Here is a 26,303-nt window from a genome sequence, read left to right on the forward strand (position 1 = left end):
GGCAATCTCACCAACCTAAGCCTTGACGTAGTACAGCACTGCAGCAGCAAAGTTGAATGATCACCGAGGATTTAAGCATGCAGACCCAGCCCTGGGACCCCTTCACATGTAAACTGCATGGGCGGTTCCTGTGCAATTTCAGCCACGTTCATTCTGAATGGGGCTGCAGTCACACTGCACCAAAGAGCAGTGCATGCATTGCAACATGGAAGCTGCACCACATGGTGATGTGATCTAGTGCAGGCAACACCCTTGCTGGACTGGCACCAGCAACAGACTGCAAGGGCAATGCAGTGCAGAAACATGGCCTTCCCATGCTGCCTTCTATAGTCAACGGGCCCTTTAGATTTATATTCAATGTGAACTCCAGGGAATCAAATCAACCCCAACAGTGGGGCTTCTCCACCCTGCAAGGGTTAAATGCTTTTCAGCCATAGGAATGCACATTTAAAGTGATAAACGGCAAACAATAAGGCAGTCCTGAAGCTCTTCCCATGTCCCCTCCCTCCATGTGCTTGCAATAGGGGCACTGGAGCAGGCTTGCTCCTGAGTTGCCGCTTTGCATGTCTATTTAGAGCCGAGGCTCTGCCCTCTTCTCATTGGCTCACTGGCTGTGACCGACAGCTGCTCTGAGCCAATCAGTAGGTCGAGTACCCAGAGAACTGAGGCTCTCGTGCACAGTGCTGGATCACAGGGGTATGCAATTGAGAGGGATCGCCGCTCTAAGACCCCGTCCTCTAAAGCAGCGCCCACCAACCCCCCGTCCTCAGGGCCCACCAACCCCCCGTCCTCAGGGCCCACCAACCCCCCGTCCATGTTTGCAAGATAACTGAAATGCACCACAGGGGTTATCATTTGCTGCTCAGTGATTGCAGTATTCTAGTCTGCATCTCCCCTCCAAGGTAATACATAAAACCTGGCCTGTTAATGGACCCTGGAGGACAGTGTTGATGACCACTGATCTAAAGCACCGTTGAAGGCATCTTTATTGATATTTCGTGTAGCAAACTGATATCTTGTGAAATCCAATACAGTCACATTACAGAAGACAGGAAAAGCCGCTGACATGTCACACCGTATGGAGGTGCTTAATCATAGCTCAATATGATCAAGCACCTCCATATAGTGTGACACACGTCAGTAGCTTTTCCCTGTAACATGAAGTGACTGTATTGGATTTTCATCTGCTACACAAGATATCAAAAGAGGCATGATGGGACTTGTAGTTCTGCAACAGCTGGAGGTCCACCAGTTGCATATCCCTAACATGGGGGGGGGGGGGGCTGCTGCACAGGTGGCCTTTTACCTTCATGCGTAAAAGGTATTGAAGTCATGGGTCAGCAACCCCCCCCCCCCCCCCCCCCCCCAGGAAACATTCACAAAGGAGTAGAAGAATGCATACTTGCTGGGTCAGTTTCCTTTAAGTGGATTCCTGTAGATCCCAATTACAGATAAGACCTGCATGAACGTCTTCCTCCCGCTGGGACTTGTTTACACATTCTCCACCATCATCATGAATACCAGGTGACCTACTCCATCCACAGAGAGAGGGGGGGCTGGCCTGACTCTAGAAATACCTACACAGGTGTGCAGTTCATACTTGTACAAAGAACACATGACTTCATGACAGACATGCCTTCCAGGGAGCAAGCCTTGGCGGTTTTATACATGTCAGATCCCAAGATCCAGCTGAGCCAAAACCAAGTGCAACTACCAAAAAAGGGTCCTTCAAAACCAAGTGCAACTACAAAAAGGGTCCTTCAAAACCAAGTGCAACTACAAAAAGGGTCCTTCAAAACCAAGTGCAACTACCAAAAAAGGGTCCTTCAAAACCAAGTGCAACTACAAAAAGGGTCCCTCAAAACCAAGTGCAACTACCAAAAAAGGGTCCTTCAAAACCAAGTGCAACTACAAAAAGGGTCCTTCAAAACCAAGTGCAACTACCAAAAAAGGGTCCTTCAAAACCAAGTGCAACTACAAAAAGGGTCCCTCAAAACCAAGAGCAACTACAAAAAAAGGGTCCTTCAAAACCAAGTGCAACTACAAAAAAGTCCCTCGGTCTGCGAGACCGAGTGACTGTCAATGGATGCAGCAGCAGGACTCTTCATTGGGGTACCCATGCATGCTTACTCCAAGAGCAGCCATCTGTACCTGAAGGAGGGGTCTGGAGTGCCAGTGGGGGAACCCCAGAAGAAGAGGATCAGGGCTACTCTGCAAAATTATACAGAAGGTGCTTTTTTTTACACCAGGGGTGCTCAACCTGTGGCCCTCCAGCTATTGCAGAACTACAAGTCCCATGACACATTGTAAAACTGACACGATGGGAATTGTAGTTTCTGAACTGGAGGGCCATAGTTTGGAGACCCTTGCTCTACAGCAGGGATATGCAATTGGCGGACCTCCAGCTGTTGGAAAACTACAAGTCCCACCATGCCTCTGCCTCTGGGTGTCATGCTTGTGGCTGTCAGTCTTGCTATGCCTCATGGGAATCGTAGTTCTGCAACAGCTGGAGGTCCACTAATTGCATATCTCTGCTCTACAGGAATCAGCCAGGTATTGAATAGGCACACTTGTATTGGTCCAGCTTGGAGCGATGCGACTCACACTCTGCGCTCAGCTTTAAGCTGGGTGGTGACATCTCAGAATGCTGCCCTGGAGCCACTTTACTAGGCCAATGAATGCAAAACCTGTCGGTTTTCTTTCATCCTGCGCACCATCAAGGAGGAGAAGACTAGTAACTATTCCCCCCCTTCATCTTTGACTCACCAGGGCAATGAGCTTCACTCCTCATTCTGACACTGTTGGCTTCTGCCAAGCTCACCCAGTGAGACGGAGGGGGGGCCCATGCCGCAGCTCCATGTGTGAACGACACAGCTGCAGGTCAGGAGCATGCCCGTTTGGGTGCCCCAGCACAAGTTGCATGCTGTGGGGGGTACCCATGAGCGCTGTGTGGGACCCGAGAAGAGGATCCAGGCTGCCCTGTGCAAAACCACTGCATAAAAACAGGAAAGTACAACTTAAACAAGACTTCATATCACTTTAAAGTAGGAAAGAGGCAGCAAGACAATGTGCCTCCTCAACAGAACGGGAGGATCGGGGCCACTCAGTGCAAAACAAACTGCGCAGTGGAGGCAAGTATGACTATTTTACACGGAACCTTTACCCCTTAATCTCCAGTTGGCGCCCTTTCGCACTGGAGGCATTAGTGGTAAAGCGCTTCTAGTTTCAGCGGCGCTTTACCGCCGCTATTCAGGCAGGAGCAGGACACGCTTTACACCCTAGAAAGAGGGGGGGGGGTTAAAAGTACCTGTGTAATGATGTTGAAGCACTTTGTATGTGTTGCCCATGCATTCCAATGGACAAGGGCCACCCCAAAGTGATGCCGCTTGCAGGACTTTTTCTAAAGTCCTGCAAGCACACCGCCCCAGTGTGAAAGCACTCAGGCTTTAACACTGGGGCTGCAGGGGAGGCACTTTACAGTTGCTTATATTTTTAGTGCCTGAAAAACCTTCAAGTGTGAAACGGGCCTTAGTGTTGTGAATCTGGGCCCCTGGAATGCCTGCAAGCACACTATCCCAGGGGGGCCCCCTCCAGAATGCCTGCAAGCACACCATCCCAGGGAGCCCCCCCAGAATGCCTGCAAGCACACCATCCCAGGGAGCCCCCCCAGAATGCCTGCAAGCACACCATCCCAGGGAGCCACTCCCAGAATGCCTGCAAGCACACCATCCCAGGGAGCCCCCCCAGAATGCCTGCAAGCACACCATCCCAGGGAGCCCCCCCAGAATGCCTGCAAGCACACCATCCCAGCCCCCCCAGAATGCCTGCAAGCACACTATCCCAGGGAGCCCTCCCTGGAATACCTGCATGCACACTATCCCAGGGCCCCTCCCTGGAATGCCTGCAAGCACACTATCCCAGGGAGACCCCCCAGAATGCCTGCAAGCACACCATCCCAGGGAGCCCCCCCAGAATGCCTGCAAGCACACCATCCCAGGGAGCCCCCCCAGAATGCCTGCAAGCACACCATCCCAGGGAGCCCCCCCAGAATGCCTGCAAGCACACCATCCCAGCCCCCCCAGAATGCCTGCAAGCACACTATCCCAGGAAGCCCTCCCTGGAATACCTGCATGCACACTATCCCAGGGCCCCCCCCCGGAATGCCTGCAAGCACACTATCCCGGGGGCCCCCCCCCCCAGAATGCCTGCAAGCACACTATCCCGGGGGGGCCCCCAGAATGCCTGCAAGCACACCATCCCAGGTACCCTCCCTGGAATGCCTGCATGCACAGGATCCCATCACCGACACCCGTATGTTTTGTGCTTTTAGGGGGATTTCACACGGCGATGTTCCAGGAAGGAGGAAGCACAGAAATGGTTGGTGGTGTTTTTTTTTTTACACAAACACTTCCTGTTAGTTACTTCTGCAGCAAACCGCTATTCTGACAAATACAAGGCAGTTCCTCTTTTTTTTTTACCCCCCCCCCCCCCCTCATTTATCCTTTTTAGGTAAAGCCCGCTAAGTTCAGAGTGTTGCGTCAGCAGCACACAAAAGATATGAGATTACACAGAGCTCTGCAGAGTCATCCAGGCACAGGGTGGTGCCGGCAATTGTCCGGCTCACTTTCTAAGATACGGGAGAAGTCTCAGCTCTGATCTGTAGACACAACAGCTGCCGCCGCACAGTCATCGCCAGGCAGAGCTTCTCAGACAATTGGTCTCTGTATAAGATCCAGAAGTTTCCTTTTTCGGACAGAAAAATAAATCAGGTTTTTAGTCATGCCCTTTACTCCTCCCTGCAGGGAGGGGGGAATTCCTCCATTTTGTTCCCTATAGGAAGTAGAGCCGTCGGGATGAGGCACGCAGAGGTAGGAGATGTGCCGTGTGTGTCAGACATCTGGAGTGTTTACAGATGGGGCACAGCCAATAGGAGGGGGACGTGTCCAGACTCAGCGAGATGACAAACCTCAGCGCCTCTGCAAGGTCTGATCCTTTACTTTCTCTGGTCACTCGCTCCCTTATAGACCTAGTCATGTCCTCACTGGGTCTCTGACCTTCTCAATGCAAGGTCAGGGCTGTCCGAAAAGCCCTCAGTGGAGCCGGTGATCCGACGATATGGTTCCGGCTATCGAGATGGTTCCTGTAAGGACTGCGCAGGCGCAATCCTTGCCAACGGAAATCTCCGAACCTCGGCCGGCATCCAGGGCGACGTGGAATTTGAGGAAAGTGGCCAGTCGGCCTCACGTCCTCGCTTCGCTCTGACGGCTCGCTCGGCCTCCTGGCTCTTTATTTAACATCCTCCAATCCACGGGGATGCTAAGGAATGAGCCTGGATGCCGGCCGAGGTTCGGAGATTTCCGTCTGCAAGGAGTGCGCCTGCGCAGTCCTTACAGGAACCATCTGGCTAGGGGAACCTAAACGACAAGTCACTGGCCCTTGCCCCCCCCCCCTTTCTGCAAGGATCAAGAAACCTTAATAAGCATTCCTAGGCATCCCAAATTTGAATGCAGACCATCCTAGGTAACCAATATGCTGAGCCTCCATGATCAAAAGAAATGGGGCAGGCTGGGAAGGAAAGGGCTAGACCAGGGGGTAGGCAACCTTGGCCCTCCAGCTGTTTTGAAACTACAGTCCCCCATGAGACACTGCAAAACCCTGACAATCACAAGCATGTATCCTAGAGGCAGAGGCATGATGGGATTTGTAGTTTTAGCACAGCAGGAGGGCCAAGGTTGCCTACAATTCCACGCCACGCCCCCCCCCCCCCCAGCAGCTGACTAGGAAGTGACATCACTTCTGTGTCCCCATTAACAGTTTTCCCCAGGCATCAAGGCCAAGAAAGAATGCAATACAGTGCCTTGCATTCAATGGACCTCAGGGGAGAAATGTAGTGGGTCATGTGATTGGGGGGGGGGAGAATCTCTTTAAGACCCCCTTTCACACTGGGGCATGTCAGGCACTTTAAGTGGATATAAATAAAATAAAAATTAGCACCTGAAAAGTGCCTCCACTGCAGCCCAAGAGCCGGTCACACAGGGGCGGCACGACTTTGGGGGCGACTCGGCAAGGCAATCTCAAGACGACTTCTGTCTTGAAGTCAATGCAAATTGCCCCCAAAGTCGTACAGGAAACAATTAAACCAAGCACAAAATCTCCCCCAAATGCATGCAACCCCTGGGGGTGCCTACTATACACATTAGAAAGGTTTATTGCTCTAAATACTAGTTAGGACGTGGCACTGCAGTACCTCAGGACACCCTATGGTTTGTGTACCTAAAATCTTTTCAAATACTATACGCATTACATATTGCCATGCATGCTGGAATAAAAGCAATTTTAGCACCAGACGCCCTTTGTACTGCCAAGAGCCGGTTCACACTGGGGCGACTCAGCCGCCTGACGAGTCGCGTCCCATTCTATGCAATGGAACCGTTCTAATAGGAGTGACGCAAGTCGCTCCGACTTAGAAAAAAGGTTCTTGTACGACTTCTGGGGAGGCTCGGAGCGATTTGCATTGACTTCTATACAGAAGTAATTTTGTCGATTGCCTCTGAAGTCATCTTCAGGACACCTTGCCGAGTCGCCCCCAAAGTCGTGCCGCCGCAGTGTGAACCGTCTAAATGAATGACCTATGGGGGGGGGGGGGGGGGGGGGGGGTTTACAGCATCACCTATGGAAAATTATAGAATATATACACATATATAATCTCTCCCTTTCTAAAAAAATGTGTTTACCAACATTTTCCTAGAGCTTTGCGGTAATATTGTGCAAAAAAATAAAAGCTACAACAACGATAAGTTCGCCTTTGGGAACATGTTCCACCAGTGAGCTTTATTTTTAACCAACAAAGGCTCCCAACTCAACGGCTTCTTCTATTCAAAGCAAAAAACTTATCAAGCCCCTGATTTTGCCACTCAAGTCACATGAAACTTGGACCCGAATCTGTAAAAGTTGCACAAAAGTCAAGCCTAAAAATATTAATGCGACAGTTGCCCATCATTGGTCAAAGCCAAAGTTGTATCAAAGTGGCATGACTTGTCACACAAGTATGAATGGAGCGTTAGGGCTCTTTCACACGGGCGGCCCGTTCAGGTCCGCCTGCCAGTTTTTTTAGGCGGACCTGAACGGGCGCTCCATGCTCCTCTATGGAGCCCCGCAGTGACATGCCCGCTGACATCCGACCGGCTCCGCCAAAGTGTGACGGAGGAAAACCTACTTTCCATCCGTCTGGCTGATCGGGTGAACACAGACAGATGGCCCGTGTTCAACCCGGTCCCCCCATAGGGGGGAGCGGAGAAAAGACAGGGCGGTCCCTGCACAGTGTCCGGGGACCGCCCTGTCATCCGCCGGCTCAGTGGGGATCAACAGAGCGATCCCTGCTGAGAAAGCGGAGGTTCACGGGGTGGAGCATCATTACTGATCCGCCCTGTATGAAAGGAGCCCAAGACCACAGAGCCCCTTCCCTAAAGCAGACCATGGACCGTTACAAATCTCAGCATATTCAGTAGGAACAGCTGAGATTTGAACCATGTATGGGCAGGCCAGTACAGTGTGCAGGGACCGCCCTGTCATCCGCGATATATGGAGTGATCCCCGCTGAGCAAGTGGAGGTTCACGGGGAGGTGGATCATTACTGATCCGCCCCGTGTGAAAGGGGCCATACTAGTTAGAAGGGACTCTGGAAACAAAAAGGACAGCGAGAGCAGCTCCACCCAAGTGCAGTATGGCTGCAATTTAATGCTTAAAAAAAGTGTAAGATACACTCACAAGGTTAAAAACAATCCCAGCGTAAACAATGATCTGCTCTCAGGTGAAAGCTGCTAGTGTGTCAGTGCCCATAGGTGCTCAACCTGCAGCCCTCCAGCTGTTGCCAAACTACAAGTCCCATCATACCTCTTCGGGAGTCATGCTTGTGCCCCGTCAGCCTTGCAATGCCTCATGGGGCTTTTAGTTCAGCTTTTGCAGAACTAAAAGCCCCATGAGGCATTGCAAGGCTGACGGGCGCAAGCATGACTCCCAAAGAGGTATGATGGGACTTGTAGTTTGGCAACAGCTGGAGGGCCACAGGTTGAGCATCCATGCCTTAGGTCCCAGGTGTCCGAGTTTACCAGGAGGTGCTGGGAGTCGCCAGCTGGAATAGTTCCAACCTTGTGAGTGCATTTCTTACCCTTTATAAATTACAGTTATGCTGCACTTGTGTGTTTAAGGACAGGAGGGAGGGGGTGATAAGGCAGCAGGTAGGAAAATCCCAGATGAAACCTCATTGGTTAAGGATGCAGTGGCCCCCGCTGTCATTTGAGATTTCAGCTGTTGGTGGGGAAATCCTGCTGGCAGAAGGTATTGGTGCATTTGCAAGAGTAGCGATATCCGTGCAAATGCCTGGTATCAGCACTGGTATCGGGGCAACCCTACTGTTTTCTATGAGCTGCACCTAAAGTGATTCATGGCTATTATTTCTGGTCAGGAATGGCCCTCAATGGGAGTTGCTCGGGTCTAGCAGCAGATTCCTGGGCCCCAAGCCTAGCAGTACATGTACTCCTCCAGACTGCTGTCTGTTTATTATACGAGTTGCCATGTCAGCTTCAAGTGGCCAGACAAGACGTCACGCTGCAGTGTGAAGGATTTGCAAGGCAGATAGAAGGCAATCACGACATTTGCATGTTTTACACCAGAAACCACTACTGGTACCGGATGAGAACCGCCGACCCGAGCGCTGCTAACCGTTTATTCAACCAACACAGTGATACGCAATGTTCAGTCACCTGTAATGCAGGAATTTTACAACCATGCAAAGCAATTTGAAGTTCTGAAGAATTAGTCCACCTAAAAATGATCTCCATTCTAGGTGCAGTCTGGTGGGTCAAGGATCTTTTGCCTGACGAAGAGGTCCTGCGCGACCTCGAAACGTTGCTTTTTGGATCGCTAATATGTATTAAATTTTTGGACGTTTTTTAAATGATCCTTGGTGTGCTGGCAAATATGTGTATACGATTTGCTTTCCGGTTCCCATCTGGTGATCGTTTCATCACCCTTTTACTTATTGGCCATTTTCCTGGAAGGTGTGCAATTGGAATATTTTGAGACTGGTGGGTCAAGGAGACACTAAAAGGCTCGGGGGTCCAATGCCAAGATCTCTTCAGTCTTGCAATTGGGACCATGAGTTGCATTTTGTTAAAGGGCAAGCTCACCTTTACAGAAAAGGTGTAAGGTGAACTTACCCTGGACCCCCTCCCGTATTACCGACTCCTGCCATCATACATTCGGTGGCTGCTTCACTGCTCTGAAATCCCAGCAGCTTAATCTCCTAAAAATTAGGGGTGCGATAGATCAAAAAACCTCACGGATCGGATCATTTTTCGGACCACCACCACATATAGTCCCCACATCTCCACAGTCAGTGCGCCGCTCTGGGGAGCTCACCTAGGCTACCGCCAGGTGTACCAAGATGGCCACCGCTCCAGAGCTAGGCCGTAGCCGTGGATTGCGCCAATCCAAACACAGAGACCCATTCGGATCAATGATGATCCGTTGCACCCCTACTAAAACATACATATCTTTATGGGGTACAGGAGCCATCAGAACCAGCCTAGCCCAGTGATGGGGAACCTCGGCACTCCAGATGTTTTGGAACTACATTTCCCATGATGCTCATGCACTCTGCAGTGTGGTTGAGCATCATGGGAAATGCAGTTCCAAAACATCTGGGGTGCCAAGGTTCCCCATCACTGGAGCCAATCTGCAGGTAAAGCAGCACCCCGATGTCTCAGCTGCTGATTGCAGGGCTCAGGAGGGACTAGAAGGTTTAATGCAAGTTCACCTTACAGGATTTTCTGCACAGGTGCAATTATACTTCAGGTCCCTTTCATACCTGTGCAGCCTGAAAATTGCATGATTCTGCTGAAAATTTAAAGCAGAGCTCCACTCTAAAGTGGAACTCCCGCTGATCGGAACCTTCCCCCCTCCGGTGTCACATTTGACACCTTTCGGGGGGGTGCAGATACCTGTCTAAAGACATGTATTTGCACCCACTTCCGGCCATGGGCAGACTGCGGGCATGACGTCACCTCCCGTTGTGTTCTGGGAACACTCGGCTCCCAGTACACCGCGGGAGCCAATCGGCAGGTGTAGCGCTACTCGCGCCGTAGGGAACCGGGCAGTGAAGCCCGAAGCGCTTCACTTCCTGGTTCCCTCGCTGATGGAGGACGGCGCTGGACTCCAGGACAGGCAAGTGTCCTAATATTAAAAGTCAGCAGCTGCAGTATTTGTAGCTGCTGGATTTTATTTTCAGCGGAGCTCCGCTTTAAGCAATGCCTGTGTAAACATGTGATCTACGGACCTCAAATTGCATCAAAGTAGTGCAGGAACTACTTTAAAGTCTGAGACTTGAAGTTGCAGATATGAACGGTACTCTTTGGAAAACATGGGGGAACGACCCATCATGCAACTTTGCAGTGCCAAGTTGCACACAAGTGTGAAAGGCACCTTAAGGTGGCATCCACAGCTGTCCATGAGGCATTCCACCAATATTTAAAAAATGTTCTGCACGAGATCTAACCCAATTCCCTGACAGCTTGTATGAAATAGCTGGATCCTGAACCCAAGTACCTTTGTGCTTCATGCTTACACTTCAACTGATATCTCACCTGTGGCCTTCAGTTTTTGGATGAAATACTATGCAGGTCGCTAGGACTACCGAGGCTGGGCACAATAGAAGGCATGACTTCAACATTGCATCTGAAGCCAAAAGCTTGACACCACGAGCCGGTTCACACTGGGGCGAATCAGCCGCCTGACAAGTCACGTCTTATTCTATTCACCAGAACCGTTCTAATAGGAGCGCCGCAAGTCACTCTGACTTGGAAAAAGGTTCTTGTACGACTTCGGGGGCGACCTGCATCGACTTCTATACAGAAGTCATTTTGCTAATCACCTATGAAGTCGTCTTCAGGACGCCTTGCCGAGTCGCCCCCGAAGTAATGCCGCCCCAGTGTGGACCGGCTCTAACCATACCTGCAAGTGTGAAGTTTGCAGCCGACAGATGTTTTGAATACTTTTAACCAGGGGGGGGGGTTGGCATGCAATATGAAAGTTATACCCTACATATGGAGGCCAAAAAAAAAAAGCTGAATGCATCAGATTGACAAACAGGGGGAGTCAAAGTATGGCTGGTGACTCAAAGTATTGGCCAACATAGCCAAGAAGGTATCATTAGAGACCTTTCACACTGGGGCTGCTTGTGCGTTAGTGCTTGTCGGCCGCTAGCGGGGCACTTTTAACCCAAAAAGCTCTGCCCATTCATTGCAATGGTCAGAGGCGATTTGGGAGCATGGTACACAGCACTCCAAACATGCTGCTTGCAGGAAATAAAAAACATCCCCATACTTCTCTCGTGTGACTTGGGACTGCAAAGTTGCATGACAAGTCGCTGCCCGTGATTTACACCAGGGATATGCAATTAGCGGACCTCCAGCTGTTGCAGAACTACAAGTCCCATGAGGCATTTCAAGACTCTGACAGCCACAAGCAGGACATCCAGAGGCATGATGGGACTTGTAGTTTTACAACAGCTGGAGGTCCGCTAATTGCATATCCCTGATTTACACCAATACCCATTCAGAGATGTGCGACTTAAAGTCGTGCCGACTTCATAGCAGTCCCTGTAATACTTTGATCCCAACTTCTCATGCAAGTTGAGGTCCATAGACTTCACATATACAAAGGCATTCCCTGAAATTGTGTCAAAAAAATAAAAATGCACAACTTTTAAGTCACAGCAGTGAAAGGGGCCTTAGCGGGTCACTTCACTGAAAAGGGAAGTAATCTGATACAGGCGTCACCCATCTGTACAAGTTCTTGGTTCTCCTCAGACAACTTGAGAGAATTAAGCCTGGTACACAATCGGAATTTCCTGCAGACAAAGCATAGGACTTTTGTCCAAAGGACATTGGCCAGGAACTCATTTAATTGTTGTCCAACAAACACAAAACTATGGTTTTTCAGCTCTTTAGCGCCACCCTTTGGGCAGCTTCTGCCAATGTTGTGTTATGGTGAGCATGTGCGTTTGTACAATGGACTTGTGTACACACGATCGGATAATCCAACACAATTTTAAAGCATGCCGTCCAACATTTGTTGGCGGAAAAATCCAACAATTGATGGAGAATACAAAAAACGGTCAGATTTTCCGACAGCAGCCTGTCACCACAGAATTCCCGGTGTATAAGCCGACCGTTTTACTCTTAAAGCGGATGGATTAAAAGCCAGCAGCTACAAATACTGCAGCTGCTGACTTTTAATATCAGCACACTTACCTGTCCTGGAGTCCACCGCCATCCTCCGTGAGGGAACCAGGAAGTGAAGCGCTTCGGCTTCACTGCCTGGTTTGCTATGGCGCATGCGCGAGTCGTGTGCACGGTCCCCGCTGTGTTCTGGAAAATGTGTTTCTCAGAACACAACGGGGGGGTTGGGTCTGACGTTCTACCCACAGACTGGGCAGGAGTGGGTGAAAACACCTGAAAGGTGTCAAATGTGGGGGGGGGGGGGTTAGGGTTCCGATAAGCGAAAGTTGCACTTTAGGGTGGAGCTCCGCTTTAATGTTAAAGGGTCACTAAAGGCAAACTTTTTTTTTTTTTAACAAACATGTTATACTTACCTCCACTGTGCAGCTCGTTTTGCACAGAGTGTCCCCTAACCCTGTCTTCTGGGGTCCCTCGGCGGCTGTCTCGGCTCCTCTTCGCTAAAGCTTTCTACCTTCATGCAAGCTCGCATGGTGGAAAGCTTTTGCGAGCGCGCTCCCGTGATACAGCGGCAGCGTAGCCGCCGACTGTATCACTCGGCCCCGCCGCATCATCCGCTGTGATTGACAGCAGTGCCAGCCAATGGCTGCGCTGCTATCAACCTGTCCAGCCTAGCCAATCAACGGCCAGGCTGGGAACCGAAGAGGATCACGTGGACGCGTGCAGGACTTTCAAGGGGTCAGATAAGTATAAAGGGGTTCGGGGGCGGTACCGTCAGATGTTTTTTCATAGGATGCATTAAGGTGAACAAAAACATTAACCTTTACAACCCCTTAAGAGTTCAAAAACACAATTGTGGGATTTGGATAGAACAGGCCTACAGATACCTGGATGTACGAAAGTAGGCATTCATTTTATGTTCCAAGTGGCTTCTATTGAAAGAATTTGCAGATGAGGCCTGAAAGTACCTCCATGTACTTGCCCCCCCTAACAAAAACACAATCATTGCCTTCAGTCACAGGACAATGTCTGGTACATGTCAGCAAAGAGTGCATGCAGCAATCGTGGCTGTATATGCACTGGTGGGCATCTCAGACTGGCTAAGCCAGTGTTAAAAACACACACACACAGCCTTGGCACAATCACCTAGAGGGCAACACTCACTAGGGCAGTCTGGCATAGCAGGCAGCGGTGATTAGAGGGCACTGAAACTTGATCAGGAGAATCACAATGCAGTCTCTAAAGATAAATTGTGTTTGACGAGGAGTCTTGGAAGGTTGAGAACTTCTAACAGATCTGACTACAGCTTAGCTTGTGCAGAGAAGGAAATAATTCCCGTTAAAGTAAAACCATAATTTACATATCCAGGGCGAGACAAAGTCACCAGTTTCCTCACCCCAGTTACATGTTCTACTTACCTGCCCTGTAGAGAGCAGCCCTGACCCTCCTCTAGGAGAGGAGATGCCTGCACAATACAGTCATTTGCTCAGTACAACTCATGCACAAGGGAGCCTTGCGGCTTCACTTTCCGATTCCCTTACCAAAGATGGCGGTGGCAGCACCTGAGGGACAGATTGGCTTTGGGTGCCAACATCACAGGCGCCCAGGACAGGCAAGTGTCCTTATTTTAAAAGTCAGCAGCTGCAGTATTTGTAGCTGCCGACTTAAAAAAAAAAAATGTCAGTGGAACTTTGCTTCTAGAACTTCTTGCCCCCCTAGCAAGCCGCATTGAGAAGGGGCTACCTGGCTTAGACATGTACCCAGCTCCCACTTCAGCTCTGGGCCACCTAGATGACTCATCTCCCCCATCCTCCCTGAAATCTTCTGGGACCTGCAACGTGTCCCAGAAGATTGCACGGCCATTGTAGCTTACACAGGGCTATTGATAGACAACCCCCAATCCCCAACAAGTTCATATCCCTCTCCATACTGTATTTTCCTCATGCAGCAGTTCAGCAGCAAAAGACAGAATGAAACGCAAGCAACATGTCACCAAATCTGGTTTTTACCTGGCTGGGCCAAGTCCTAGATGCGGTTTAAAAAGCTATAAATATGGCTGCCCCACAGCCGCTTATACAGGCGATGTAGAAATGCCATGACCCTGAATCACACCTGCACTTTTGATCCACACTATGCTAGAAAAGTATACCTAAATCAGTGACGGCGAACCTCGGCACCCCAGATGTTTTGGAAGTACATTTCCCATGATGCTCCACTACACTGCAGAGTGCATGAGCATCATGGTAAATGTAGTTCCAATACACTTGGGGTGATGAGGTTCGCCGTCACTGCCCTAGATCAACCTAAGAATATGGTCATCTTTAGGGGAGGGGCTCTGTAGTCTTCGGTTGATCTAGGTCAGTGATGGCAAATCTTGACACCCCAGATGTTTTGGAACTACATTTCCCATGATGCTCATGCACAGTGTAGTGGAGCATCATGGGAAATGTAGTTCCAAAACATCTGGGGTGCCGAGGTTCGCCATCACTGACCTAGATCAACCTAAGACTACAGAGCCCCTCCCCTAAAGATGACCATAGACCGTTACAAAGCTCAGCATATTCAGTAGGAACAGCTGAGATTTGAACCATGTATGGGCAGGCCGGTACAGCCAGCTGGGATTTTTTTCTCATGCATAATTGCCAGCAGCAAGTACACATTGTTCACCCAATGGAGGAGCTAAGGGGAGAGAAAAAAAAAAAAAAGTGAAGCTTCTTTACACTACAAGCAGGGGTCTTCAAACTACGGCCCTCCAGTTGTTCAGAAACTACAATTCCCATCATGCACGGTCATGATTGAATGTCAGAGTTTAACAATACCTCATGGGATGTGTATTTCTGCAACAGCTGGAGGGCTGTAGTTTGAGGATCCCTGCACTACAGGTTCTGATGCAAGTTACTGTTTAGATCAGGGATCCTCAAACTAAGGTCCTCCAGCTGTTGTAGAACTACACATCCCATGAGGCATTGTAACACACTGACATTCACAGACATGACTAGGCATGACGGGAATTGTAGTTCCTGAACTGGAGGGCCGTAGTTTGAAGACGCATGGTTTAGATCAGGGATATGCAGTTAGCGGACCTCCAGCTGTTGCAAAACTACAAGTTCCATCATGCCTCTGGGTGTCACACTTGTGGCTGTCAGTCTTGCTATGCCTCATGGGACTTGTAGTTCTGCAACAGCTGGAGGTCCGCTAATTGCATATCCCTGGTTTAGATAGTAGGAGCATTACAGTCATGGTTAAAAAAAAAAAAAAAAAACTGGCAGAACAGCCGATTGGGTTTAAGACAACAGATGGTGGTCAGTGACCCGACCCCCCCGAACAATCGAAGGATTGTCATAGAAATGCAGCCAGTCCACAATAATGGGAGAAGTCGTTTGTGGTTCCTGGAAGTGGGCAATGTTACAGGTGGCAGCTGTCTCAGGAAAAAGGATTTGCCAGGAAAAATAAAAATCCATCTATGACATATTGGAATATTGGCCAGGGTCACACAAGGGGCCTAAAAACCCCCATTCTTAAATCTCAGAAGAAATCAAGGCATGATGTGTACTGAAGTCACGCATGTCCTGGGAAGTGTCACCCCATCTGAACCCGTCCTCAGAACACATGACCATCAGACTTCAAATGGAGGGACACCAAACCACAGACTCACCTGTAACTATAACTCTGTACTTTCCTGCATAGCAGAGTATTGTTTGTGCTCCGCGGGGATATTTACTCTCAGGGGTCAGTGACCCAAGTGTATTCTCATTGTACATTTCTATTCTAGGACTGGCTCCTTTCTGTGGGTTGCAGTCTAGGTTGTCATTGAAAAACCTGATAACACATTTAAGCTTTTGTTACCCCAACATTTCATATCCCTGATATGTGCCTGGAGTACAAGAGCACCCCCGTGCTACCAGTACAAGAGCACCACGTACCCTGAATTGCTTCCTTTATGTGAAAATCCCTGCCATTCTCCGCTTTCCTATTAAAAAAACTGACCACACTAGGCAAGAGAACATGCCGTGGTCAGTTCTCTAGCCATGTTGGCAACTCCGTGTACTCTCCGCCAATGATCAGACTTGTCCCCAACGTGCCCCTTGCCGCACAGCCACACACTGGGAAAGCTCAGTGTGCTGCCGCTTCTGCTCCCCCCAGCTTCTTTGCAGCTGAGAACAGAGGGAATGTGATAATTCATAATAAAAAAAGTTATATACACAAAAAGGAAAGTTTGTTTATATCTATACAAAAAAGTGATTTGCCCTTCATTTCCATTTAAAAAACTGAATAGAACAAATGTAAACAATCACTTGCTAATGCATCCTGCTAGCAGTCCCAGATGGAAGTTGGCATTTAGTCATGTGACCTCTGAGAAGCGGTCACATGATAGGAGTCCCTCCCACTGGTACCGATAGTTGCCATGACTGAAGTCATCAGGAAAGTCATTTCCATGCTCACTGGCGACTTCCTTCCTAGTTTCACATTCTGAACCAAACACTAAACCAGGGATATGCAATTAGCAGACCTCCAGCTACAAGTTCCATGAGGCATTGCAAGATTTTGACAGCCAATCACGACACCCAGAGGCAGGGGAAAAACTACAACTCCCATCATGCCTCTGGGTGTCGTGCTTGGCTGTCAAAATCTTGCTATGCCTCATGGGACTTGTAGTTCTGCAACAGCTGGAGGTTGGCCAATTGCATATACCTGCACTAAACTGAGTAGTAAAGCCCCCCCCAATGTTCTGAGCCCATCTGCCGCACATAGAAGGGTAAAGTTAAAGCTTTGCACTCTGGAAAAGTACAGAAAGATTCCCTGACTAAGGCAAGGATGGACACAAAGGCTTTAATTACTGTATGGAAAGATTGCACCATAAGTCATGGGCAGCGTCATCGCCGCCGTCCTCCCTGCTGCCCCGCCCCCAGTACAGCCGCAGGGCTGTGTCACTGAAGTTTTATTGTTCAGGAACTTTTATTCCTACCAAAGTGCACGGCCATTACACTCCACAGAGAAGAAGAAGTCAAAGCCTCTACGGGAAGCAGGGCTCGGAATTCAGAGCGTTCTGCAAGAGGAAGTGGTTTATAAAAAAAAAAAAAAAAGCCTCACAAGAATGCAGATCAATCATTCTGCTCGGCGCGGGCCGTTTGGGGGGAAGTTTTCAGAAGACGGTGGCTGAGTGAGAAGAGGAGGAGGTCTGCAAGTTATCACTAAATATCCCCCCGCCCCCCCCATGTGACTAAATTATGACTCAAACCTAGACTGAGGCTTTGTACAAGACGGCACAGAGGAGAGCAGGAAATTGCCACCTCACCATGCTGCAGATCAGGGGGGGGTATACAGCACCACACAAATACCATTATAAAAAACTTGAGGCAATGCAAAGTACACAGGAACTAGGACAGGGTTGGGCAATCTGCTGGAACTAAAGTGTTCAGGAAGGTTCAACCCACAGCTGCAGGTTACACAATAATCACTGAGGAAGAGCCCATTCCACCTCTGCAGGGCCAACACACACACGAGAGGAGGAAGAAGGGGGCACAAGAGAGAGGAGGAAGAAGGGGGCACAAGAGAGAGGAGGAAGAAGGGGGCACAAGAGAGAGGAGGAAGAAGGGGGCACAAGAGAGAGGAGGAAGAAGGGGGCACAAGAGAGAGGAGGAAGAAGGGGGCACAAGAGAGAGGAGGAAGAAGGGGGCACAAGAGAGAGGAGGAAGAAGGGGGCACAAGAGAGAGGAGGAAGAAGGGGGCACAAGAGAGAGGAGGAAGAAGGGGGCACAAGAGAGAGGAGGAAGAAGGGGGCACAAGAGAGAGGAGGAAGAAGGGGGCACAAGAGAGAGGAGGAAGAAGGGGGCACAAGAGAGAGGAGGAAGAAGGGGGCACAAGAGAGAGGAGGAAGGGGGCACAAGAGAGAGGAGGAAGGGGGCACAAGAGAGAGGAGGAAGAAGAAGGGGGCACAAGAGAGAGGAGGAAGAAGAAGGGGGCACAAGAGAGAGGAGGAAGAAGGGGGCACAAGAGAGAGGAGGAAGAAGGGGGCACAAGAGAGGAGGAAGAAGGGGGCACAAGAGAGGAGGAAGAAGGGGGCACAAGAGAGGAGGAAGAAGGGGGCACAAGAGAGAGGAGGAAGAAGGGGGCACAAGAGAGAGGAGGAAGAAGGGGGCACAAGAGAGAGGAGGAAGAAGGGGGCACAAGAGAGAGGAGGAAGAAGGGGGCACAAGAGAGGAGGAAGAAGGGGGCACAAGAGAGGAGGAAGAAGGGGGCACAAGAGAGGAGGAAGAAGGGGGCACAAGAGAGGAGGAAGAAGGGGGCACAAGAGAGAGGAGGAAGAAGGGGGCACAAGAGAGAGGAGGAAGAAGGGGGCACAAGAGAGAGGAGGAAGAAGGGGGCACAAGAGAGAGGAGGAAGAAGGGGGCACAAGAGAGATATTGATGGGACTGCCATGTCTCTATGGACTTTAGGTTATAAACAGACATTAAGAGATGATGATATGTAACAGCAGCTGTGTCAATAAAGTTTTGTTTGCCAGTCTTGGAGACATTTTTAAAGATTGGTTTTGGACAATGTAATGCACATGTGCAGTTCTTTCCTTTATTGTGCAAGTACTGGACAGATGCACATGACAGCAAGACTCCTGTAAAGTAACATGCACTGAATAAAGCCGATGTTTAGTATTGCTCATGTTTTCCCTTCCCAGCCTCATTTTAGATATAGTTGTGCTTATTACTGGTCTTTGTGCTTCCCTATGCAATGCAGGCAGATCATTGGGTGTGGGAGGAGCTGGCGGGGGGGGGGGGGGTGTACAGAAAAACATTACAACACCCCCCCCAGTACTCCCTCAGCCCTCATCCAAAGCAGTGAGCAAGGCAAATATCTACATTCATTGACAGGCGCATGTCAACCCAGAAGGGTGGGAGTTCCTACGCAGGCTACATTGGCATTGCCCCCCTCCATGTGACAGAACTCATCCAATGAAAGGGGTCGGGTCACCGACAGTCACTGGGGAGAGAAATGGCTGGAGGATGCCGAGGAACATCCAGCCAGGAAATGACACAGGCTCCGACTTCCTGTAGCTTCTAATGACTAAGAAGCCATCTCAGTACAGGAGATGAACTGCATTGTTGCCAAAGCTCCACCCCCACTAGAAAGAAGCTCCACCTCCCCCCACACAGTCCTCTACAAAGAAGCTCCACCTCCCCACACACAGTCCTCTAGAAAGAAGCTCCACCTCCCATCACACAGTCCACTAGAAAGAAGCTCCACCTCCCCACACAGTCCTCTAGAAAGAAGCTCCACCTCCCCACACACAGTCCTCTACAAAGAAGCTCCACCTCCCCCCACACACACACAGTCCTCTAGAAAGAAGCTCCACCTCCCCACACACAGTCCACTATGATGCAAGAGTTCCAGTGTAGTATTATAAAGAAAAGGGTTTATGAGGCATACAATGGTTCACCAATCACCTGGCATGTACAGCCAGTTCACTAGCACAGGGGGGGGAGCATTTGTCAAATTCTGCATGGCAGCCAGCTTCAGACTGATGCCAATTGGTTGCCATGCATGGCAGCTCCAGTTATAGTAAAATTCTGCCTAATGTATACAGGACACTGAAATGACTATTGGGCCTTCATACAATAGGTAGGGGCCCTCTAGAAGGAATTATTAATATGCACTACACCATGAAGTCCATAGGGGGGTCACCTTCAGGGTATGTGTTCAGCCCCCAGTTATATACAAGACATTGGCATTTAGGTGTACTGTACAGGTCTGCCCTTATCAGGTTAGTCATACCAAAGCAGCTGTACAAAGCCTACAGACAAATGCCCAGAGCCCCTAACCAGTCTACAGTCTGACACTTAGCCCGGGTACAAACCACCCTAAACCCACCCCCCAGAGTACTGCTCAATGCCATCATCCAGCTGGACAACGCACCTGAACACAGGAGCCTCACTGAGCTAAACCCCCAGATTGTCTAAAAGGTGCGCTCACCTTCACTTCTCAATGCCCGTGCAGTGGCGTCCCCAGGAACCTTCCACTTCTCAATGCCCATGGTGTCCCTAGAACCTTCTCAATGCCCGTGGTGTCCCTAGAACCTTCACAATGCCCGTGGTGTCCCTAGAACCTTCCACTTCTCAATGAGGTGTCCCCCGTACACGAGACTGCTCAGGCTTATAAGCTCATTTTTCAATGACCATTTGCAAGCCGTGCCAAAACTCCCAGGTAGGTGGGCACCAACTGCTGGGTGTGAGGTCTCCCGCCTCTCTGAACCCCATGCATGCACAGCGCACTCATAACTGTAGCAGAGAAAGCTGCACATGCATGGGATTCAAACAAGCGCCCCCCACCACCACAATAGGTGTAGTGTTTGCAATGGTCAGTGTCCTGTCATCCAGATCAGTGGTCTCCAAACTGTGGCCCAAGGGCCAGATGCAGCCCTTTGCTTGCTTTTATCCGGCCCTTGGGGCACCATCCCTCCCACTGATACGACACACTATTATGCCATCTGACACCAACAATGAAGCACCATTTCTCCCACTGACACCACTAATGGGGCAATATTCCTCCCCCTCCTCCCCAGATGTTTACCAACAATGATGCCAGGAAAATATCCACTCCCGCTGGTCAAAGTCCGGCCCTCCAAGAGTCTGAAGGACAATAAACTGTCCCTTTGTTTAGAATGTTTGGAGACCCCTGATCTAGATAGACACAAGGGGTCTCCCAACTATGGCCCTCCTGTTGGCCCATCATTCTGTGAATGTCAGTTTCTCAATGCCTCATGGGAGGTGTAGTTCTGCAACGGGCAGCACAGTGGTGTAGTGGGTAGAACTCTCACCTAGCAGTAAAAAAAAAAAAGTTTGCTGGTTTGAATGCCAACTACGACACTCCCCGCCTGGAGTTTGCATGTTCTCCTGTGTGGGCTTCCTCCGGGCGCTCCGGTTTCCTCCCACACTCCAGAGACACTCCGGTAGGTCAATCGCCTTCTGTCTAAATTGGCCCCTAGTATTTGTAGTCAAGGACCTTCGATTGTAAGCTCTTCAAGGGCAGTAGTGAGCTATGTGAATGTACAATGTATATGTAAAAAGTGATGCGCAAGTTGATGGCGCACTACAAGTACCTTAAACAGCTGGGGGGGGGGGGCGTAGTTTGGAGATCTCAGGGATAGAGGAAAGGGGGGGGGGTGAGGTCACCTACCTATAAAAAGGCCACTAAAGCTTCACTTATAAAAACTTAAAATGTTTATTGCCCCCCCCCCCCCCGGGACATGAGTAATACTGTACAGGTAAATGCAAGGAGCTACAGGGACCTGGTGTGGTATAGGATGGGGAGAAGACATCTTTATTAGGGGAGAGGAGAGACTATTGGGGGTATGCAGAAGAAAATATATATATATCTATAAAAAGGGGGTCTTCTGCATACCCCCAATAGTTGAAGAAAGCAAAAGATATACATGTCGTATGAGATAATAAAGCCTGTGACTATTCCAGGTAGAGTGTCTTAAACTGGCAGCCCTCCAGCTGTTACAAAACTACAAGTCCCATCATGCCTCTGGGAGTCATTCTTGTCACTGTCATCCTTGCAATGCCTCATGGGACTTGTAGTTTTTACAACAGCTGGAGGGCCACCAGTTTGAGACCCCCCGGTCACTATAGAAAGATTTATTTATATTTTTAGGACGGTGAGCAGATCACAGGAGGGGTGGGTATGTATGTATGTATATATGTATATATATATATATATATATATATATATATATATATATATATATATATATATATATATATATATATATATATATATATATATATATATATATATATATATATATATATATATATATATATATATATATATATATATATATATATATATTATGGTGACAGATAGGAGACTATAGGGATCTGTGTAATGGAGAATAGAGTACTAGTATCAATGTATAATGTAAGAGATCGGGGGGGGTATAGAGGAGGATATACAATGTATGGAGACAATGGGCAGTGATCTATACAGGATACATACTATACAGGATATAGAGAGTCTTGGAAGGGGGGGGGGGCATTCCTGAATAGACTATAAAAGAAACAGTAGAGGTATGACTGGGGCCCCTAGAGATCACTGCATAGGAATGTATGGGCCACACACAGGGGTGTGGCAGGTCAGACTGAGGGCTACATGAACTATACGACAATATAGGGGACAGGATCCCCCCCAACATGACTATCCTGGACCAGTACAGGGCCCCTCCCCCCCCCTCCATCCAATCGCAGACTAGTATAGCGGCCACCCTGTACTAGCACACTACACCCCCCCCCCTCCTGAACCAGTACAAGGGACCTCTTCTCCCCAGGCATTGCCCCTCAACCACCCAATCAGAGCCACCTCCTTGTACCCCACAGATTGTGGGGCCACCCCACCCTGAAACACTACAGGGGGGACCTTCTCTCCCTGGGCCAGTATAGTGTACAGGGGTTACCCCTCACCCACCCAATCAGGGGCTACCTCTTCACAACCCCCCCCCCCGGGCTAGTACCAATGTACCCCCCATTCCCAGATTAGTATAGGGCCACCTCTGCCCCCAGGCCAGTAAAGGGGCCACCGCTCCCCCCCTCATCCAGGGTCAGTACAGGGGCCACTGCTCCCCCCCAGGCCAGTACAGGGGCCACCTCTCCCCCCAGGCCAGTACAGGGGCCACCTCTCCCCTCTCATCCAGGGTCAGTACAGGGACCACCACTCCCCCCTCATCCAGGGGCCACCTCTCCCCCCTCATCCAGGGTCAGTACAGGGGCCACCTCTCCCCCTCATCCAGGGTCAGTACAGGGGCCACCTCTCCCCCTCATCCAGGGTCAGTACAGGGGCCACCACTCCCCCCTCATCCAGGGGCCACCTCTCCCCCCTCATCCAGGGTCAGTACAGGGGCCACCTCTCCCCCTCATCCAGGGTCAGTACAGGGGCCACCTCTCCCCCTCATCCAGGGTCAGTACAGGGGCCACCTCTCCCCCCAGGCCAGTACAGGGGCCACCTCTCCCCCCAGGCCAGTACAGGGGCCACCTCTCCCCCCAGGCCAGTACAGGGGCCACCTCTCCCCCCAGGCCAGTACAGGGGCCACAAGAGGGGGCACACCCTCCCCCTACCTCCATATCAGTACTGGGGAGGGGGGGTGACCCAATCCAGTATCAGAACAGGAGCCTCCCCCTCATCCAGGGTCAGATATGGCGTGCCCCTCTATAGAACAGGGGGGTCTGTATTATATAGGGGACACAGTTAGAGATTCTCATAGTGGATGGGATACTGTATAGAGGAGAGGAATGTACAGGAGACTTAGTATGGGGGGGGGGATGGTAGACCTTCCTACACAGACATGAAGGGGTATACAGAGGGGGAGGGGAGGATCAGACCCTCATACAGTGGATGGGATATACAGGACATAGCGGGGGAGGGGGAGGAAGTACATTAGTGACATGTCTGTCCAGTATATGGGTGTGGCAGGCCAGTATAGATCACCACATGGGGCCCCAGAAGTACATATAGGGGCCAATTACATACAGGAGGGGGGCCCCTATCTATACCCACAGCACCCCCTTTCCCCGTGGTGTCCCATAAGGGGCCTATATGTGATAATCAGAAGGGACCTTATCTATGAATACAGGGGGCCCCAATAGACACAGAACCCCCCCCCCCCCCACACAGGAGGGGCCACACATAGTGGGGGTCCCTATAAGGACAGCAAAGAGAACACAAGGCCTCCTGATCAGGGGCCATATACGTGTTCTGCACATGCAGGAGGGGCCCTAAAGACATGGGATTCATGTCTACACACTGGGGGCCCCTATACATCAGGGGTCTTCTGCATATCCACACAGGGGGCCCCCATATACATCAGGGGTCTTCTGCATATCCACACAGGCCCCCCCCCAATATACATCAGGGGTCTTCTGCATATCCACACAGGCCCCCCCCCCAATATACATCAGAGGCTCTTCTGTATATCCACAGGGGCCCCCCCATATACATCAGGGGTCTTCTGCATATCCACACAGGCCCCCCCCCAATATACATCAGAGGCTCTTCTGTATATCCACAGGGGCCCCCCCATATACATCAGGGGCTTTCTAATATCCACACAGGGGGCCCCCCATATACACACACAGCAACCTGCACCCCTCTACACAGAAGAGGCCACATTGTGGGGTCCCCATAAGTACAACATCAGGGGCCATCTACATTATGCATATGCAAAGGGGCCCTCATGTATATCCACACTGGGGCCCCCCCTATACATACAGCAACCCCCACACCCTCTACACAGAAGGGGGCCACATATTGCAGAATCCCCATTATGACAGGCCAGAGAATAGAAGGGCCACCCACATACATGGGGCCCCTGTACATCAGGGGCCATATATGTGTTCTGCACCTACAGACATGGGACCCATGTCCACACACTGGGGCCCCTATACATCAAGGGACATATATTTGATATGCACATGCAATAGGGGCCCCATATGCATCAGGGGCTTCTGTATAGCCACATTTACATACAGTACCACCCACCCCCTCTACACAGAAGGGGCCCCATAGCGTTAGATTTCCCATAAGTACAGCCCATTGAATAAAGGGGCCCCTATATAGATAACATGGGGCCCCTATGTGTTAGACACATACAGAAGAGACCCTCTAGACTTGCCCCCCCCATCTATGTACATCCACACAGGGGCCCCCTCATATCTATATGGCCCCCATATATATTACACATACAGAAGGGACCCCTCTAGACTTGGGGCCCCCCCATCTATGTACATCCACACAGGACCCCGTCATATCCATAGGGCCCCTATATATGTATTACACATACAGGAGGGGCCCCCCTCTAGACTTAGGACCCCCATCTATGTACATCCACACAGGGGCCCCTTCTATACACAGTCCCCCTCCCCCCCCAGGGGCCCCGCCCTGAGGCGCCCACACGTACCGTGAGAGAACAGAAGCTCCCTCCGGGGTAGGCGGCCCACACTCCGTGCGGAGGAGCCAAGGCGTAGATGGCGCAGTCCGTGCACACGGTGCCGTCCACAAAGGTGTTGACGTAGTCTATCCAGGACATGGCGGGGGGATTCCTCGGCTCTGTGTGTGTGATAAGAGAGAGCGGAGACAGACCGGAGAGAGATAGAGAGACGCCTCGTGCTCCTGGAGGGGTGGGGTGCGCGCGCAGAGTCCTGTCCCGCCCGCCCCGCCCCTTATAAAGCGCGCCCTGACACGAGGGAGGGGCGTGGGTGAAAGGGGGAGGGGAGGCGGGGCCTCCCACGACAGGAGAGCGAAGGGGAAGGGTGGGCGGAGTTTCCTGCGAACAGGAAACGGTGGTTTGAAGGGAGAAGGAAGGTGGGGGGGGGGGGAAGAAGGCCGCGCAAAGCGTGCTGCCGGGCAGGGCGCGGCCGGGGGGCAAGAGCGCGTGCGCGGAGAAAAAAAAAATGTCGACGGATGTTGCGCGTGGAAGGGTACGGCGGACGTAAAAAAAAAGTTGACGCATGCGTGGTGTTGAGGGCGGTGTTCTGTCATATTCTCCAACTCGTCAAGGTGTACATTGTGCTTTATAAACACACTGGGGTAGATTCAAGAAGCAATTGCGCCTGTGTAACCATAGGTTACACAGCGCAATTGCTTACTTGCCCCGGCGTAACGAGTGCTCCTGATTCAGGAACCTCGTTACGCCGACTGCAGCCTAAGATCTGCGCGGCATAAGGCTCTTATGCCCGCATATCTTAGGCTGCATTCTTGCGTTGGCCGCTAGGTGGCGTTCCCGTTGTGCTCAGTGTATAGTATGCAAATTGCATACTAACACCGATTCACAACGTTGCGCGAGCCCTGCGTACGCAATTTACGTCGTTTACGTACGGCGGTTTTCGCGCAAGGCTGCCCCTGCGCTGGACGCCATTCAAGTTCACTTTGAAGCAAATGACGTCCTTGCGACGTCATTTGCCGCAATGCACGTCGGGAAACTTTCCCGACGGAGCATGCGCTCTACGCTCGGCGCGGGAACGAGCCTAATTTAAATGATTCCCTCCCCCTACGGGATCATTTAAATTGCGTGCTCTTGCGCCG

General features: G+C 50.6%; 1 protein-coding gene across 1 annotated transcript in view; it reads right to left on the minus strand.

Moving 5' to 3' along the window:
* LOC120933656 (profilin-1-like) overlaps positions 1-25,423 on the minus strand; it is a 29,236-nt gene extending 3,813 nt beyond the window's left edge. Inside the window, exon 1 of the mRNA XM_040346973.1 lies at positions 25,180-25,423. Within this exon, the coding sequence (XP_040202907.1) occupies positions 25,180-25,308 (129 nt within the window). The 5' untranslated portion in view covers positions 25,309-25,423. The remainder of the gene's footprint in view (positions 1-25,179) is intronic.
* Positions 25,424-26,303: the final 880 nt, after the last annotated feature.

The sequence above is a fragment of the Rana temporaria genome, chromosome 3, assembly GCF_905171775.1.
Source record: "Rana temporaria chromosome 3, aRanTem1.1, whole genome shotgun sequence".
Classification (NCBI taxonomy): Eukaryota; Metazoa; Chordata; class Amphibia; order Anura; family Ranidae; genus Rana; species Rana temporaria.